Source organism: Lissotriton vulgaris, chromosome 10, assembly GCF_964263255.1.
Source record: "Lissotriton vulgaris chromosome 10, aLisVul1.2, whole genome shotgun sequence".
Taxonomy (NCBI): Eukaryota; Metazoa; Chordata; class Amphibia; order Caudata; family Salamandridae; genus Lissotriton; species Lissotriton vulgaris.
Window position 1 is genome coordinate 80,882,539 of NC_141698.1, and position 17,136 is coordinate 80,899,674.

General features: G+C 43.0%; 1 protein-coding gene across 2 annotated transcripts in view; it reads left to right on the top strand.

Annotated features, from left to right (window-relative positions):
* TRRAP (transformation/transcription domain associated protein) overlaps nucleotides 1-17,136 on the top strand; it is a 737,638-nt gene that overhangs the window by 81,585 nt on the left and 638,917 nt on the right. For both annotated transcript variants that reach the window (XM_086940544.1, XM_086940545.1), the window contains exons 14-18: nucleotides 1,056-1,290; nucleotides 6,903-7,221; nucleotides 7,333-7,430; nucleotides 10,031-10,225; nucleotides 16,556-16,747. In XM_086940544.1, the coding sequence (XP_086796670.1) occupies nucleotides 1,056-1,290; nucleotides 6,903-7,221; nucleotides 7,333-7,430; nucleotides 10,031-10,225; nucleotides 16,556-16,747 (1,039 nt within the window). The remainder of the gene's footprint in view (nucleotides 1-1,055; nucleotides 1,291-6,902; nucleotides 7,222-7,332; nucleotides 7,431-10,030; nucleotides 10,226-16,555; nucleotides 16,748-17,136) is intronic.

A 17,136-nucleotide genomic window follows, 5' to 3' on the forward strand; every position in this document is an offset into this window, starting at 1 on the left:
TGAACTCTGGCAAAACGGAGGTGGTATTGTTTGACAACAAGCCTACTTTTTGGACTCCTAAGTGCTGGCCGGAAGACATGGGTGTCCCACCTATGCCAATTAAAGTGAAGAACCTAGGAGTTTTGATTGATGATAAACTAAATTTCATGGACCAGGTAAATCAGGTTGCATCTGCAACATCGTTTATCCTCAAATCTTGCAAAACAATTATGCCTTTTTTGCCGATAGACTCACAACAAATTGTAGTTACTGCACTTATTATGTCCAAATTAGATTACTGCAACAGTTTGTACCTTTACATCCATAAAGGGTTGTTAAATAAACTGCAGATGTTGCAGAACGCTGCGGCTAGACTCATTACTGCCACACCAAAGTATGAGTCAATTTCAGCTAAAATAAAAATGCTTCACTGGCTAGCAGTCAAGAAAATAACTCTATTTAAGTCTCTTTGCCTGGTTTTTAAAGCCCTGCATGGAATTGGCCCAGAATTCCTCAATCACCGGTTTAAATGGTACTTACCTAAGAAAACACTGCGATCTTCTGACGCAAAACTTGTAAATGTCCCACTGGTAAAAAAAAGTCAACTGGGGTGGCAGAAGTTTTACTGTCAATGCGGCTAAAACTTGGAATGCTCTTCCTCTGGATCTTAGAATTATGACCAATCTGCTGCCATTTAGGAACGCACTAAAAGCATGGCTTTTTGCTACTTGATCCGTTGTACCACTCTCTCCTATCCTTTCCCCAGCAGTTTCTTCACATAGCACCAGTACACCTCCGGGTATCAGGTCACTCTCTATACATACTCCTAACATTAACACTATGCATCACTTTTAAGCAGCATCTTTCTTACCCATCATTCAGCTTGAGCTTTGCAGTGTGCACAAATGTGAAAATGGGAAATAGAAACTGACTAAAGTCGAATGTCAATTTGGCCTTTGCTGACTAATCACACACTATTGGTGTAGATGACTCCAATCTATGATCTTCTTTGGGATTCGCTTTCTGAATACACTGACTGAGGTGATAATCCATGCTTTCTTGTTATTCCTCCCTAGGCCACTTGCATATAGTACCTTGGCCGATCTGGTACATCACATTCGGCAACATCTACCTCTCAATGACCTTTCCCTCGCTGTCCAGCTTTTTGCCAAGAATATTGACGATGAGTCCCTCCCCAGCAGCATCCAGACTATGTCCTGTAAGCTCCTGCTCAACCTTGTGGATTGCATCCGCTCCAAGAGTGAACAGGAAAATGGAAACGGCAGAGATATTCTCATGAGGATGTTGGAGGTGGGTGTTTGCTCATACAAATTTAAGGCGTGTAATTGTGTTAAACGCCTTAAGATAAGATTGTTTTTTAAATGTACTGAATGCTGGCTCTGTATATGGTAAGCCTCTAGGTGGTTATACTGTGCACAGAGTCCAGGGGTTCCCTAAAAGTGTAAAGGGCTCAATGTAAAACCCAAAGTGCTCTATTAATGGTAATGTGGTTGAGCAGCAAAGGCCTAACACAGAGGAGTGTAAGACATTTATTGCGCAATATTGTCCAGTAGTGGACACCCGATTCAAAAAGGAGATCCACACCAATCATAGTAAATGAGCTTTGTTTGTACTTTATTTTAAGGCCAAGATCACCGTAATAAGGAAAGTAAGTTTCTTAATAGAAAAACTTTTCACTTTTGAAAGTCGACTGAACAATTTCTGAGCAGTACAATGTTATCCTATTGGTTATACGGGTAAGTATCACACTTACAGTTCTAGTCTTCAGGACTAAAGCACAGCAAAGGGCAAGAGTCAGGTGAGTACCAAAACTGCACCACCAGTGGCACAGAGGCGGCCGGGCGCAGAGGTCAAAATCTGAGTTTGGCCCATTGGAGACTGAGGTTGCTCGGAGCCACACTGCTTGCAGTTAGTTAATTCGGTTGCAGGGGGCCATGCTTTAGGGGTTAAGCAAGCACAGGGGGGCCACAAAGCGGCACCAAACATAAACCACAAGCAGGACAGGGGTGGCCAGGGGCAGAGTGCAAATTCAACATCTGTTGCCCAATGCTCTTGGAGGGAGGGAGGGTTAGAAATGTGGGACTCTAGTTGGCAGGTTGTTACCCTGTCCAAGTAGGGACCCTTCCTCCTAGTCAGGGTAAGGGAGTTACACTTCTGAAATAACCCCTGTTCACCCCCTTGGTAGCTCGGCATGTGCAGTCAGGCTTTTCTCTGAGGCATAGTTATTTCATATGCTCATAAAGCAAAAATAGACTTTAAAAGCAGTTCTTGAAGCTCAGGTGATTTTTCCCGATGGTTTTCTCACCCAAAGTGTGTGTTTGTGGGAGGCTGCCATCTGCTGCTAGCATCAGAGGCTGTGGGTAATATTTAGGGCTCCCGGTCTTCAGTTTAAACAGGTTTTTATATATAAATACAGACCGAAAACAAGTTTTCCTTTGCCTCGCCAAGCCCTCTTCCTGATTCCAGGGCTGTGCCTGCCTACAGTAACATGAAACTTTTTTGTAGATGCCCCATCCATTTCCGGGGCTCAGCTCACCCCCTGGAGTGAGCTCTGCACCAGCCTTTCGTAAACAAAAGTATGTGCCCTCGGGGAAGAGGGGTGGGGCTGGAGTCAGTGGCGTGTGCAATTTTGGGGGCGGCAAAAACAGGAATCAAATGCCAGCACCCCCTGGTGTGCCAAAGCCTAGCTATGTCAGTGGAGTGTTGCCGTGTTTGTGCCCGAACTGCAGAGCAGTACACTGTGTATGTGTGGCTGCAAGAACAATCTTGCCACAAACTCAAAGACTTTCTACGCCACAGACTGGAGTGTATGCAGTTTGTGGCTGGGCTGCATAGCCCATACCGTTATGGTCTCTTCCTTTTTACTGGACAAGACAAGGACAGTGTCCACTTCTGCTGTCCCCGCCCCTCTTTCTTCCTCTTCTTCCCTCTCTTTCTGTTGCGCTCCTCTTCACTCGTAGAAAACTGTGATTGTTCTTCCCTCTCCTTTCCGTCATTCATTCCTCTGTGAAATGGATCCAAAAAAGGAGAAACACGTTTGCTACAAATGTCTTGTCTGACATTTTCTACACCAAAATGCATACTCCGGAAGAGAGATAAAAGCTTTTAAGATGCAAGCAATAAATATATAACTAAATAAAACAACACAGAGTAGTCTCAAAGTGGCCAGTTTGGTTTTATTTACACCCAAACACATTAGCGCCACCTTTCAGAGTTTGCCAGTGAAGCGCTACTTTTATTTTCATGTTAGCTTTTCAAGCAAATGCACTCATTGATTTCTGAATAATGAGTGTAAAAGCATTATGGTGTATTCCCCGTGAGTGTTTGCTTTTTTCCAGTACACTGTTACTTTTTTTTCAGGCAGCATATTACTCAAGTCTAGTGCATAATTTGAATTGAGTTGCTTCCAGGTGTTCATAGAGGGGCAAATTGGGTTGTAGCTGAAGGCAGTGTGTTTCTTTCAGCGGGGCAGTATGGTGTTCAGTGAGGGAGAGGATCTGGCACTCTGTGCCGATGACAGAAACTGCAAGGCTCTGACACAAATGACTTGTGATAGCACGTTTAAGCGTATTTGGGACATTCTGCAAATGGCAAATTTTTCAGATGAATGTAATGTGTTGGCCAATAACAACCAAGTGCATATGTGCATTGTCAATTTAAATAAATGTGGAAAAATACGAGCAGCAGTGTCAAACTTTTGCCTGTGGCACAAAGAAATGTGGATAAATACAGATAAAATGCCCGAAAAATAAATATGGATAAATACAGACGGAATATGGCAAAAAATAAATATCACTTCAAACACTTGACTTCCCAATCCGGACGCACAGCTTTGAATTTTGGATTACAATAATGCCACAGTAAGTCCATTTCATCAATTTTTATTCCAAATTAGTCCACTTTTTATACATTTCGTACTCGTTGATCTGTCACATGTAAGACACTTATAAATGCATAATTTCCTTTAAACGCTGTCATTTGTATTTTGATGAAAAAAAAAATATATACCATAAACTGGGAGCCCTAGTCGTATTACAAAGATGGCAGGCCTTTGAAGCTTCCCCTTCGAGCACTGACCCATTCTGGGAGGGGAGGTGTGACACCTCAACCCAGGATGTGCATTGTTTCTAGTTCCAGAGAGCGGAGGCTCTCCACCTAGGGGTTCAGAAACATGCCCGTGTGTGGCAGGATGCCTAAACCAGTCAGTGCCACCCCAGGGTCAGTTGATTTTCAAGGGGCACCTCTGAGGTGTCATCCGAGTACGTTACAATAAATCCCACTCTACTCCTCACATTAAACCCACACTGATGTCAGTTTGGTATCAAACACTCCTGTGTTTGGTGAAGCCATCATGGTGCTTTGGAACTCGAGTTGTCGAAGTATCCAGCCCATTAACTCTGTGTGGCTTCACTATCACTTACATTGGGATCTAGTCGTTAATATTGTAGGGACATATCTGCTTATGCAGATTTGCCCACACCTGGGATATAGTGCACCCTGCCTTAGTGCAGGTAAGGCCTGCTAGAAAGTGACTTACCTATATATTAGGCAGTGCTAGCTGACGTGGCGCACAGGTAGTGTGCCATCTCGATTTTGTAATTTTGTCTGCACAAGGCCAGGCATGCTGCAGTGGCAGTCTGCATGGACTAGGTGAGGGGTCTTTAGGGGACCCTCTTCAGTCCCCATGCTCTTGGTACCCAGGTACCTTTCATCAGGGACTTACAGGGGTCCTGAAGGGTCAATTGGGGAATAGGTTTTAGGGAAGAAGTACTGGCACAGGGACCCTTCGCACTACAATCAAAACCACATCATTGTCCAGGCAAAAAGTGGTGGCTAATCATGTCAAAAGAGGCACTTTTTCACAAAATGTACAGCAATTCAAAATCATTGTTACAAATCTTGTTTCCTGGATTACTTTGAATAATAAACGTTCGAAACTTGCTTGTTGAGTTAACACCTATGTCTGAGTTAAATCTTAATCTTACTGAATTTGCAAATAATTCCTTATATTATGACTTACATATGCCTACTTTCACTCCTGGGGTATAGGCCATCAACTAGGACAGAATTCCATAAATACACCTGTTGATCTACAAACATTTCTATTTGGTCAGATGTGATGTGTTTTAGCTTTCTCAGTCGTAGAAATGTTTCCTTCTTAATGACTTCTTCTCTCTTATCCCCCTTCGTTTTTCTGGGGCAGAGTGGATTGTGGGGGCACTGTGATTATATTGATGCCTTTTCAGGGTGAGAAACTACCTGCAAATGTTTGGTGAAGACTAGTTAACTAAGGAGCTTGAGGGCATTCTCAAACGTTTGCTGGTACACCCTCTGAAGAATGTCCCCCAAAAATATTACCTAATTTCATTGTGATCATCTCCCATTTGTATATTTAAAATTCCAACATTCATGATCGAAAATAGGGGTTTGCACCTTGAAAAGTATTTATGGCGCCTCTAAATGGAACTTAGATGCACAAACTGCTTTATGAATTGAGCTCAATCTTTGTCTGAAATGTTAAATAGGACAAAATGGGCAGGTGGCCTGTTTGTGTCCTAATTGCATGTTTCCACTTCCATCCAATTTAGTTTTTGTAATTGGATTTTACCTGGATCCCACACATCATATTTGGCAAGCACTGTTACTACTTTAATTTAAGACCTGTTGGGATCCTTATCAGCGTTCCTCATCACCCTGCATTACTGTGCCCAGTGCCTCACAATAGCCAACTACAAGCCCTAGGAATGGACTACAAATTCCTTTGCTTGAATAATTCTCTCTTAAGCCTGCAAGTATTTCCATGCAGAAAAACCTTTTGTCCCCAACCCCATATTATAATATTACAATAGGCCCCTGTTATTTAAAACTTAGCACTTATTCTGTAAACTCTATGAATATGTTCAAGATTTCATCTCTGCCTCGTAAGGTGGTCATGCTTCCTGTGTTTTTGTCTGCATTCCAATGTTAATACCACTGTGGTAACATGTCAACAATTAATTTTTAAGAAAGCCTTCTTTTTCATAAATCCTATAGTGTTTACTGTATATTTAGTCCAGTGAGCTTCTAAAGCACTAAATAAAGTTTTGACTGCTGGACTTTGCTATCACTGTATAATCCAGTGCCTAAGATGAGTTCATTGGGTATGAAGCTGGAGTGCAATTGTTTTTGGGATCCCAGCAGTCAAAGAAAGGCATTACAGCTTACCGCTAGCAATTGAGTGAGTGAGTGAGCGAGTGAATGGTATGGGAAGGTCTGAAATACAGTGGGCAAGGAGCTTCCTGATATCAGAGTAGCAGAAAACGCAGACTGCAAAAGCTGTTGGTGTTTGAATGTGTTTGTTCTTAACACAATATAAAATGTTCATTATGAAGAGCTTGCATTTCATAGCGACTCTTTTCTGCTGTGAGAGACTTTTACCCAGAGTAGCAAGATCTGGCTGACCTACGACTTCGGCTGCCAAGGACTTAACCATTTGAATACATTTTAAATGTTTTCTTATAAGCTCTCAGTTGTGTACTTTGCTTTTATTTATACCCATTGATTAGGCTCATTTTAGAATTGTGGGGTGCAATAGGTTTAATATTGCTTTTGTAGCATTGCTGTGCGAGTCAATTTTGTGTATTGAATTTAGCAGTGTTGCATTTATTTATTAGTTTTCGGATGTTTTGTAAGGTTCTTTATGCATTATTAAAGCTAACTTGGAATGTCAGAGCAGGTTGAAAGGAACTTGTTACTTTTTTGGAAATAGCTACATTTTAAAGGGCACCTTTTGCAACATATCAGTAGCTTTGAATATGTTTACAGGGTTCTTAACCAATCTTGCATATCTTACTCTTGTTCGCAGGCCATCTTTTTTGTTTTGATTTATACTGTTAAATGAATGCCTTGTTTTTCCTTGACAGGTTTTTGTTCTAAAATTCCACACCATTTCCCGCTACCAGCTTCCTGCCATCTTCAAGAAGTGCAAGCCACAATCTGAACTTGGGGTTGTAGAGGCTGCATTATCAGGTGTCCCCGTGGCCCCATCTACCCCTGCTCTTCCTCCTGCACCGCCAGCACCTCCGCCGCCAGCTCCTGTGCCAGTCTTTGACAAGCAAGGAGAGAAAGACAAGGAGGATAAGCAGACATTCCAAGTGACAGACTGCCGGAGCTTGGTAAAAACATTGGTCTGTGGTGTCAAGACAATTACATGGGGCATAACGTCGTGTAAAGCACCTGGTGGTAATGCTACACAGCTTCTTATGACATAAGCATTCACGGTTACATTGTAGTTTAGAAATGAATGAAAGATTTTCAGCAGTAACTCATTTTGTCTTCCGCTTTTCTTTTCAGAGGCACAGTTTATTCCCAACAAGCAGTTCCAACCTAAGGAGACTCAGATTTATATCAAACTAGTGAAATATGCCATGCAAGCCTTAGACATATATCAGGTATGAAGATTGGACTGCAATTTATTTTGTACATAGGATTTGTTCCATTGCAACTGGTTTTACTTACTTTTTGATTTGTGTTGTGTGTTTGATAGTTTTCTAAGATTGTATATTTTTGTTGTGTAAATTATATTTGATCAATTCTTCATTGGAGTTTTCAAACAAAGTTTACGTATTACAGCAAACTGTATATTTGCATTTGCTCAGAATATTCAGTGGTATTCCTGAAATGTAGAAGTGTATGTTTATAATGATTACAGAAATAATGAAGCTTATTTAGCTTATCTAGTGCTGCAAGAGTACTGTAGGAGTAGAAACTGAACAGAACTTTATGGGGCCGATTCACAGACTAGCTTAAGACAAAATCCTAAACTTACTACTTTTGGTATTCACAGAAGTTAGGATTTTGTCTTAAGTTTGTCTTAAGGCAGACTTAAGGCAGACTTAAGACCGACTTAAGACCGACTTAAGGCAGACTTAAGTTAGGATTTTGTCTTAAATCTGTCGTAAGTCTGTCTTAAGACAAACTTAAGACAAAATCCTAACTTCTGTGAATACCAAAAGTAGTAAGTTTAGGATTTTGTCTTAAGTTAGTTCTGTGAATCGGGCCCTATGAACCCAAGTTAAATATAAAAATATTTCACAAGGGTTGGAGACCCAGCAAGTCCTCCATTGGCGATAGTACCCACCCCTAGGATATCTATCTTTGTTACCAATCTAAGGTAAACCTTACACTTCTAAGCATTCCTAGCAATAGTGTAGCTCTTATCATGCTTGTACAGTTGAAGATGCATTAGAATGGCCATGACACTGTTGGCCTTAGTGCTAAGGTGCTTTTGGTGTATGTTCGAATTGGCCCTTTCTGAAAATCAGACCCCAAGGTAGTTGTAGGCTGTTACTGTCCCACTTTTCAGATCTCCCAGTTGCCAGTGAGCTTGGCTTTTGAGTGGATATTTCCCCAACACTACTACCTTGCTTTTGCTGTGATTGACCAGTAGGTGGTTCCCCTGGTTATAGAGTTCAAGCGCTATGACTGTTCTCTGGAGAGCCTCCTGAGTGTGTATCATTTTTGCGGTTTTATCCGCATATTGCAAGATAGGGAGTCTCACCCTGCCCAACCTTGTGCTACTAAGCTAGCACCTTGCAGGCCCGCCCCCACCCCCCACCCCTCCTATCTGCGGGGTAGAGCGAAGGGGCCAAAACACAGCCCTGTTTGAGCCTGTTGTTTGTAGGGACTTTAGAGGTTACTGTATTAGGGCTTGTTTTGACCCAAACCCATGTCCTTTGTATAGCGTTGTTCTTGCCTTTAGCATTATGGTCAGTTTCCACCATAGTGTGCTGCAGTCCACCCAATCAAAATCAGTGCTGTAGTAAATGAAGTAGCAGAACAATGATGGGTGCTTCTTCTTGACCACTCGTGTGGATAAGTATGCCAGTGCTACAATGTTGTCCATGGTTGAAGAGTTTAACCTGATTAAAAAAACAGAATGATACCTTTATCTTTTGCCCATGACTCCAGGTCCCTCTAGTGTAATCGGGCATAGGCCTTTGCTTTTAGATCAAGAAGAGCAACAAGCCTATAGTTTGATGGCCTGGAGCGGTCACATTTTTTGTGAATGGGCAAAAGTATGGAACCCCTCCAGTGAGTTTGGCGCCGTCGCAGTCATGAAGACGTAATTAAAGAGTGGGGTTAAGATTGATGCCCGGAAGACCCGTGCTGTTTTGAATACTGGTGCGGGACCCTTTTGTCCCTGGGGCTCCATCATTCCTCACTGAATCTGCCTTCCTCCTAACTCAAACCTCAGCGATATGCTTCGCGCTTGGACGCCTCAGGGCAGCTACCCGCGCTTTAGAAATCCGAATTCATTCATTCATTCATTCATTGTATTGAGGATCCAAATGACTTTGCCGTCTATTAAGGACGTGCCTTGGGGCGTGCAGTTCCCTACTTCCAGGCTGTTCGGTTTGGTGGTCTCTTTGTCTAGTGGTTCTGTCGAGTATAGATGTTTTACGTAGTTTATCCAGTCACGTTCAGCTACCCCTTTATCGCTCCTCGGATGCTCAGCTGATTGATGTGCCTCCACAGCCTGAAATGGTTCTTCTTTCTTCAGGGAGAACACCTTGAGTCATTCCTTTTTGATGTGCTCCCTTTTATTCTCTCATTTCTTTTTATAAGCTGACCTCAAGGCTGTGATAGAGCGGCTATCAGTTAATTTTCCCCCTCTTTTCTTGGCTTCCAGCGCCCTATGGATAGCTCGTTTGCACTTGATTATGTCCTTAGAGTGGCGGGAAGCTCCAGGTGTCGTAGTATGCTTATTACTCGAGAACCTGTGTTGTGCGTTTCCCAGGTTCAATTGAAGCTCTGCTATGATGTCTTCCCAGTTACTTATTGCTGAGACAGGATTCAGTGGGATTGTACCGTGCTTTCTTTTCAACACCCATGCTAGCACGTTGTCTCCGATTTTAGCTGTACATTTTATCCTTCGGTTTGCGTTTTTTGTTCATTTATGCAAATAACCGTTAAGTGTCATGTTTTGCAGACCTACCTTAGGTCAAACTGTAGTATCAGTTTTTCTATTAAACTCTTGTTACCTTTGCAGGTACAAATAGCAGGAAATGGACAGACATATGTGAGACTGGCAAACTGCCAAACTGTAAGAATGAAGGAGGAAAAAGAAGTACTGGAGCATTTCGCTGGAGTCTTTACAATGATGAATCCATTAACTTTTAAAGAAATCTTTCAAACAACGGTGCCCTACGTGGTGGAAAGAATCTCCAAAAATTATGCCCTGCAGGTAATATGTTGATATCTTCAGTGTTGCTATCTTGTTAAAAATATTGCTGCCTTTGTTCTTCCACACAGGTAATAGCTTCTATCTGCAAACCACTGTAAATTGAAGCTCAGTTATATCAAGCATTTGCCTGTTATGACCATAAATAATTTCTTTAGAGCTGGGCTAACACAATAAAAATTATGTTTAATTTTGAAATGAAATAAAAAATAGAACAAACATTTGCCGCACATTTTCCATGAAGGCGTTTGTTCCCGTAAGGGCACATTGTCAGCTGGTGAAAAATAATGTATGCTTGTTGGAAACTGTATACAGCTTCTCATATAATAGTGATCTGAGTTTCGGATGTAGTTACTTGTGAGCTGGCACTCTAATTGCAATGTTGTATTAGTAGAGCGCATAATACGTTTGGCCAGGAATGGGGCATTTAACATAGACACTACCCTGAGAATCAAGGCGTAACATGGTTATCTAATTGGTGTGCATTAGTAGCATGCATAACCGTGGGAATACCAGAATCAACAACAATACTCCAGAGACCTTCTCTTTAACCCCTTCCATGCTGATGACGAACTCCAGCCGTCCTGCACTACGGTGCTCGTGTGCTGATGATGGCTGGGGTTCGTCACGGCCCGCCCCTGTTCGTGCTGTTTACAGCACACCAGGGGAATCGCGGCCGCATGGAAAGGGTTAACTACAAACTGCCCTGTGAACCCATAATCGTGCCTCACAAGCAAGTTGTCAGTAAGTACGTTTCTCACAGGGTCTGCTAGTAGCATTTAGTCATTAGTACAAGGTTGGTCTCCTTTTTTGGGTGTCAAGCCATTCATGTAAAGTCTTTATTAGTAAAATGGATAATGTGGAACTTATTCTTTCCTCTATTTGTAAATATTCATATATCTATCAAATTCCCTTCTCCATGTACTTTGCTAAAAAATCTAGCCATGCCCAACCTAAAAGACTTCAAATATGAACTACAAACTTAAGAATGAAATGGCTTATGACTTCGCTGTCTCTTTTTGGATGCCAATCTCCGTGTTTTCCGAAAATTGTAAGGTTGCAGTATTTCGAGCAATAACCTAAGAGACTAAGAGTAGGCTTGTTAATGACTTTGCACCACTTGGAGAAATGAACTAAGAGTAGGACGTTTACATGGTGCACCAACACATATAATGAAGAAAAATACTATGTAACGACTGACTGTTCTCGGTTAACGCTGTAAATTAATTCTGGAGCATCTCTGTGCTGATTGAAGATAGCACATAAAACGTATTTCCAAAACTTTCTAGAGCAGGACCTCAAGGATGTTGCTAAAGCATTCGTTTGGTCCTGGCTCGACAGTGGGGATGCCATTTTCTCTGGCATTCCTAAAGTCCATCATGCCCCTCTCAAAGCATCCTTGCATGCATCATCATGTCTTATCTTTGGGACTGGCCACATAGGTAACATTATTCCTTTTCTGCTCTACCTAGTTTGGCAGTTGATGTTAGTACTACTTCCAAATCTTCTTGCTTAGGTAGTTAAGATTAACTCTCTCATCCCATTATTGTAGTCTTGGATTGCACAGTGCATAAAATGCTCTTTTTTTGGACTGATCACTTATTCTTGTGCATTTCACATTCACTTGTATATGTTTTTTGGACCTTTGGCTAGTGCTCTTATTTTGTTACTGACTGTTGTCCTAGTCTGTACAACCCTCTAATCATCTTTGATCTTGAGCGAACTCTCCAAAACCTCTTGGTAAATATATAAAAACCAAAATAAAGAGTGGTAAGTTACTTCAATCACTGGCTTAGCTAGATGTAACTTTGTGTGAACATTCTTGAAGCATTCTTGAAGAAGAGCCATACTATTTTTAAGAGATCCTTGTTGAAGTGAAACCCTCTGTCTCCCAGAGGAGATGTTGCTTTGTGAAGAAACCTTCCCAGTATAGGACGCGCACTGACATTTACATTGAAGTCTAGACTTTTCAGCAGGATTTGAATTACTGTAAAGCACCCAATCCACTTTGACATAATTTAATGTAAACGTTTGCACTAGTTTGGAATTATTAGAAAATGTGTTAGTTATACATGAATCAATCCCTTGGATGGATTGTCTTAAAAAATCTTGACATAAGACTTTTTTGACCCTTCAAGATGTAACCCTTGTGAAGTACTTGAATACATTGGCCCTAATACAGGGAATAGTTGAGCACCACTCAGATCTTGCATCTCCATTCTTCTATCGAAGAAATGTTTCTCCATGTAGGAAGCTGGCTCTGTATATGTTATGCCACCTGGTGGTTATACCATGCACAAAGTTCAGGGGTTCCTCAAAAGTGTACAATGCTCAATATAAAACCCAAAGTGCTCTATTAGTGGTAGTGCGGGCGAGCAGCCTTAGGCCTAACACAGAGGAGTGTAAGACATTTATTGCACAACATTGACCAAAGATTAACACACAACTAAAAATAAGCTTTGTTTGTAATTTATTTTAAGACCAAGATCTTCGCAATAAGGTAAGTATGTTTTTTAACTAAAAATACTTTCCACTTTAAAAAGTCAACACATTGTGCAATTTCTGAACAGTTCAGTGTTAACCTATGGATGAAAACAATAATGCGGTTCAACAGGTAAGTACAGCACTTTAAATTTCAGTCAGTCTTTGTAGGAAGCTGCCTCTGTATTTCCTATACCAAAGTAAGGTATAGTGTGCACAGAGTCCAAGCGATCCCCATAAGCTTACAGAGATAAAAGTCAATAACACCTTACTCTCTATTTGTGGTAGTGTGGGCGAGCAGTGCTTTATCAGAGGGTAATATTAACCATTTATTGTAAACGCTCCGGCAAGGAAATGTCACACACTCAAAGACTGAACTCGGACCAATTGTTTGTATGAAAAATATTTCTTTAGTTGTATTTTATTTTTAGAACCTAGCAGGACTTGCTACAGGTAGGAAACATCTCAAAACAGATTGAACAGAATATGCAAGCTGGGTGAAATTGACTTTGTTACAGCTTTGTAAAACATTTAAAGACCGTTGATACATGTGATTACTTTTTATATTACTTTTTCTACTCAGTGTGGTATGCCTTAATATCACACTGGGACATTTCCTAGACAAAGGTATGTAAAGTATTTTGATATTAAAACACAGGTGCTCAGGTTTTCATACAAACACAACTCAACACTTAGACGTTTTTCAGAGGAAAAACAGTCATTGCAATCCAATGGAGGAAAATGTGGTGATCGGTTTACAGGTAAGTAATCAGTTTTTAGGGTTGAGTTTCTGGAGTTAGAACAAGGGTTCCCTCAGGGTCAAGGATGCTCTCAAAGAACACCCTCAGCGGCAGTAGGGCGGCTGGGTGCAGAGTGCTGTGGCCCAATGTTAGCCTATGAGGCTAGAGGGCTGCTCTTGGGCAATCTATGGGGTTGAGGGAGCAAAGCTCCTAGAGTTAAGCTCAGGGCAAAGGGGAATCCGAGTTCCCACAGTGGCGACTGGGTCCATGGTGGTGATTTGATGTCGGGTGCCCTGTTGCTTTCAATGGGAGATCTCCAGTCGGAACAAAGACTGAGGATTGGGCATGGATGTGACCACCGGTTGGGCCACCCAAGGCCGTGGGGCATTGGGTACAGGGGTGTCTTTAAGCGTCTGATTTCCTTACCGGCTCCGGTTGCGGTCAGGGGAAATACTCCAGATAGAGGCTGCAGGCAACATTGGGATGCTTGAGGTAGGTCCGGGATCACCAGATCCTAGGTCAGGTTCGCTGGGGGAACCTCCTTGTGGTGTTGGGCCTCTCGAAGTCTGGCCGTGGGTGTCTGGTGCAGACTCACTTATTCTGCCAGAGTCTGGTTCTTGAGCAAGTCCGGTGCTCACAGGAGACTGAATCTTTGAAGGGATGGCAGGTCAGGTCCTAAGGCTGGGGCCAATGCAGTTGGTGTCCTCCTCTTCCTTCAGCACGCCTCTTTGGTCTTTCTTCTCCTCCTTGCTTGTCTGAGGAGGCAAGGGTCGGGCTGTCCCTAAATACTAAATTTAGGGGTGTGGCAGGCAGGTACAGGTCGGGACCAATGGGTTTCTTCCTTGTGGTGGGTACACCCCCTATTATACCACCCTCCAGTGGGAGGGGGGGCATAAGCTTCTCTCTGATTGGTTGCCCGCCCATCTTCAAGATGGCGGAGACTGAGAGTTGTGCTATGCCTAGTCTCCTTCACCTGAGGGGTGGAGTTGGCAAAGGTGGACATACCTCTCCTCCTTTCTTGGATTTCCCGCTGATTCTCCCTCCCAAAGTGGGGGTTAAAACCGGTGGGGGCCAGTTGCTGGGAACAGCAAAAGGCAGTGTCAGCTATCAAAGGCGGCAAGCCTTTGAAGCTACTACTTTGTGGACCATGCCCATCCTGGGCGAGGAGGGTTTGCACCTCTGCCCAGGATGTGCTTTGTGTCAGGACCCCAAGAGCGGGATGCTCTTGACCCAGGGGTACAGAAACATGTGTGGGGGTGGCAGCTGGCGAGCAGCCACTCAGCCAGGACACTAGTGTTAGGTCGTTTTTCAGGCGGCATCTCTTGATGCCCTCCGAGTGCATTTGACGTTCAATCCAACACTGACATCAGTGTAGGTTTAATAATTTGAGAAGTTTCATACCAAACTTCTCAGTCTTCAGTAAAGCCATCATGGAACTGTGGAGTTCGGAGTGCATACATTCCAGCCCATGGTCTAAAATAGCTTCACTGCACTTCCAATACCTGGGAATGGTACAAGTACTGTAGGTGCCCAGGGCTTATGCCACTGTGCCATCACCTGTCGTATAGTGCACCCTCCCTTAGAGCAGTAAGGCCTGCTAGAGGGGTGACTGATCTATGCCACGGGCTGTGTTTTGGTGGGTATGGCACACGGGATATGTGCATGGCGACTTGTAGGTTTAGGGTCTCCCCTGGCACACAGACTGCACAGGCAGTGGGTATGGGTATGGGTCAGGGGAGGAGTCTCTGATGGTGGCAAAATATATGCCTCAGCCTGCAGAGACTTTCTCTGGCTACAAGGTCCTTGGGGGTCCCTGGCACCTTTTACTTAAGACCTATATGTAGGCCAGAGGAGTGCCAATATGGGAGCAGAGGTACAGTTTTAGGGAAAGGACACAGGCCGTGCAGGAACCCAGGGCACACTTGGTCAAGAAGCATCAAACATCAGGCAAAAAGTGGGGGCAGCCATGCAAAAGGGGCACTTTCCTACAGTCTTCAGGACCAAAGGTCCGCAAAGGGCAAGGGTCTGGTGAGTACAAACACTGCACCACCAGCGACACAGTGGCAGCCGGGTGCAGATGTAAAAATTCGTGTTCGTCCCAATGCGTTTCAGTGGAGACTGGAGGTGCTCAAAGCCACACTGTTTGCAGGTACGTAAATCTGTTGCAGTGGCAAAGCTTTGGGGGTAAGGTTAAGCACAGTGGGGGCCACAAAGCAGCACCAAACATACACCACCAGTGGCACAAGGGTGACCAGTCCAGGGTGCAGTTTGAATGTCGGGCGCCCAATGCTTTCCAATGTGGATTCTGTTCTCCCCAATAGGCTGCAGGAGGCGCACCGGAGTTAGTAGGAGGGAGACCAAAGACAGCAGAGGTAATTAGATATGTTGGGGCACCATCGATTCAGCTCACCAAGGTGCATGGGCTTCAAGTGCAGGGGTACCTTTAGAAGCCTGAGTCTTCTTGCCAGTTGTTGTATGGGGAGCCTTTTAATTCATGCTGCAGGCGTTGTTGTGGAGTCCAGGCGGGGTCAGCCAATGCTGGGCTTGAGGTCAGGATCACTGGGGAATCTGTTCTGGATAGGTGGGCCACCCGGACATGGGCCGCAGGCATCTGGTGCAGAGTGGGCAGGACTTGCAGATCTGCTGTGCACCGTAATTCGTTATGTTTGATTTTTGGGGACAGAACAGCTGTCCTCTGGATGTCTGGTCTTTTTCAAAGTTCAAGCAGTCTATGATACAGGTATGCTATCCATATGTAATATAGAATTTTGTATGGTAAATTGTGAATAAAGGGGTTATTTTTCACACCGAGGCTCTGAGTGATATCACAGCTTAAGCTTTGCTTTAGTTCTCACTCAAGATATTGGTGAAAAGCATCAGTATTGACAGTCATTAACCTATAATTCTTTTTGTATGTCTTCCACCTAACCTAAATACATTATGATGCTTGTCCTTTGCTAACAATGGAAGGGAGAAAAAGAGACCCCTCTGAAAGAGTTTTTTTGAAGCTTGTATTGTATTTTTGTCTGTATTTTAATTGTGGGAATTGTAGATAATAAAATGTTTTTATATTGAAATTTCTTTTTCTCCAATATACTTCTTGTTTTTTCAGATTGTTGCCAATTCTTTTCTGGCAAACCCAACCACCTCAGCTTTGTTTGCAACAATTCTGGTGGAGTATCTTCTAGATCGTCTTCCAGAAATGGGTTCTAATGTAGAGCTGTCCAATCTCTACCTCAAGCTATTCAAGCTTGTCTTTGGTTCTGTTTCTCTCTTTGCTGCTGAAAATGAACAGATGCTCAAGGTAATCACATTACACTTACTGAGCTGTGATATATTTCCTCATTCTGTTATTGATCATGAATCTTTTCTATTTAATAGTTTTATTCTGACCCATCCACTTATTGACTTCAGCCTCTTTGCATAACCTACCACCATTTACTGCTGCTGAACTGTAACCCATAAGCTTGCTGCAGTGGTCATCTTATGGTTTTACTGAAGTAAAATTTGACATTCTTTCTTTTTCATCTAAATCGGTGTTCAATTCTTAGGCCTTCCTTACGAGTTACCTAGAGTGGTATCTCCAGAATACTGCTCCAGACATCTTCTAATTGATCACTGTTTTCAGACCCAGTTTCCTTGGGTACAGACCTGCAACCAGGAAAACAGTCTCTGGAAGACAGACCGGTGCTG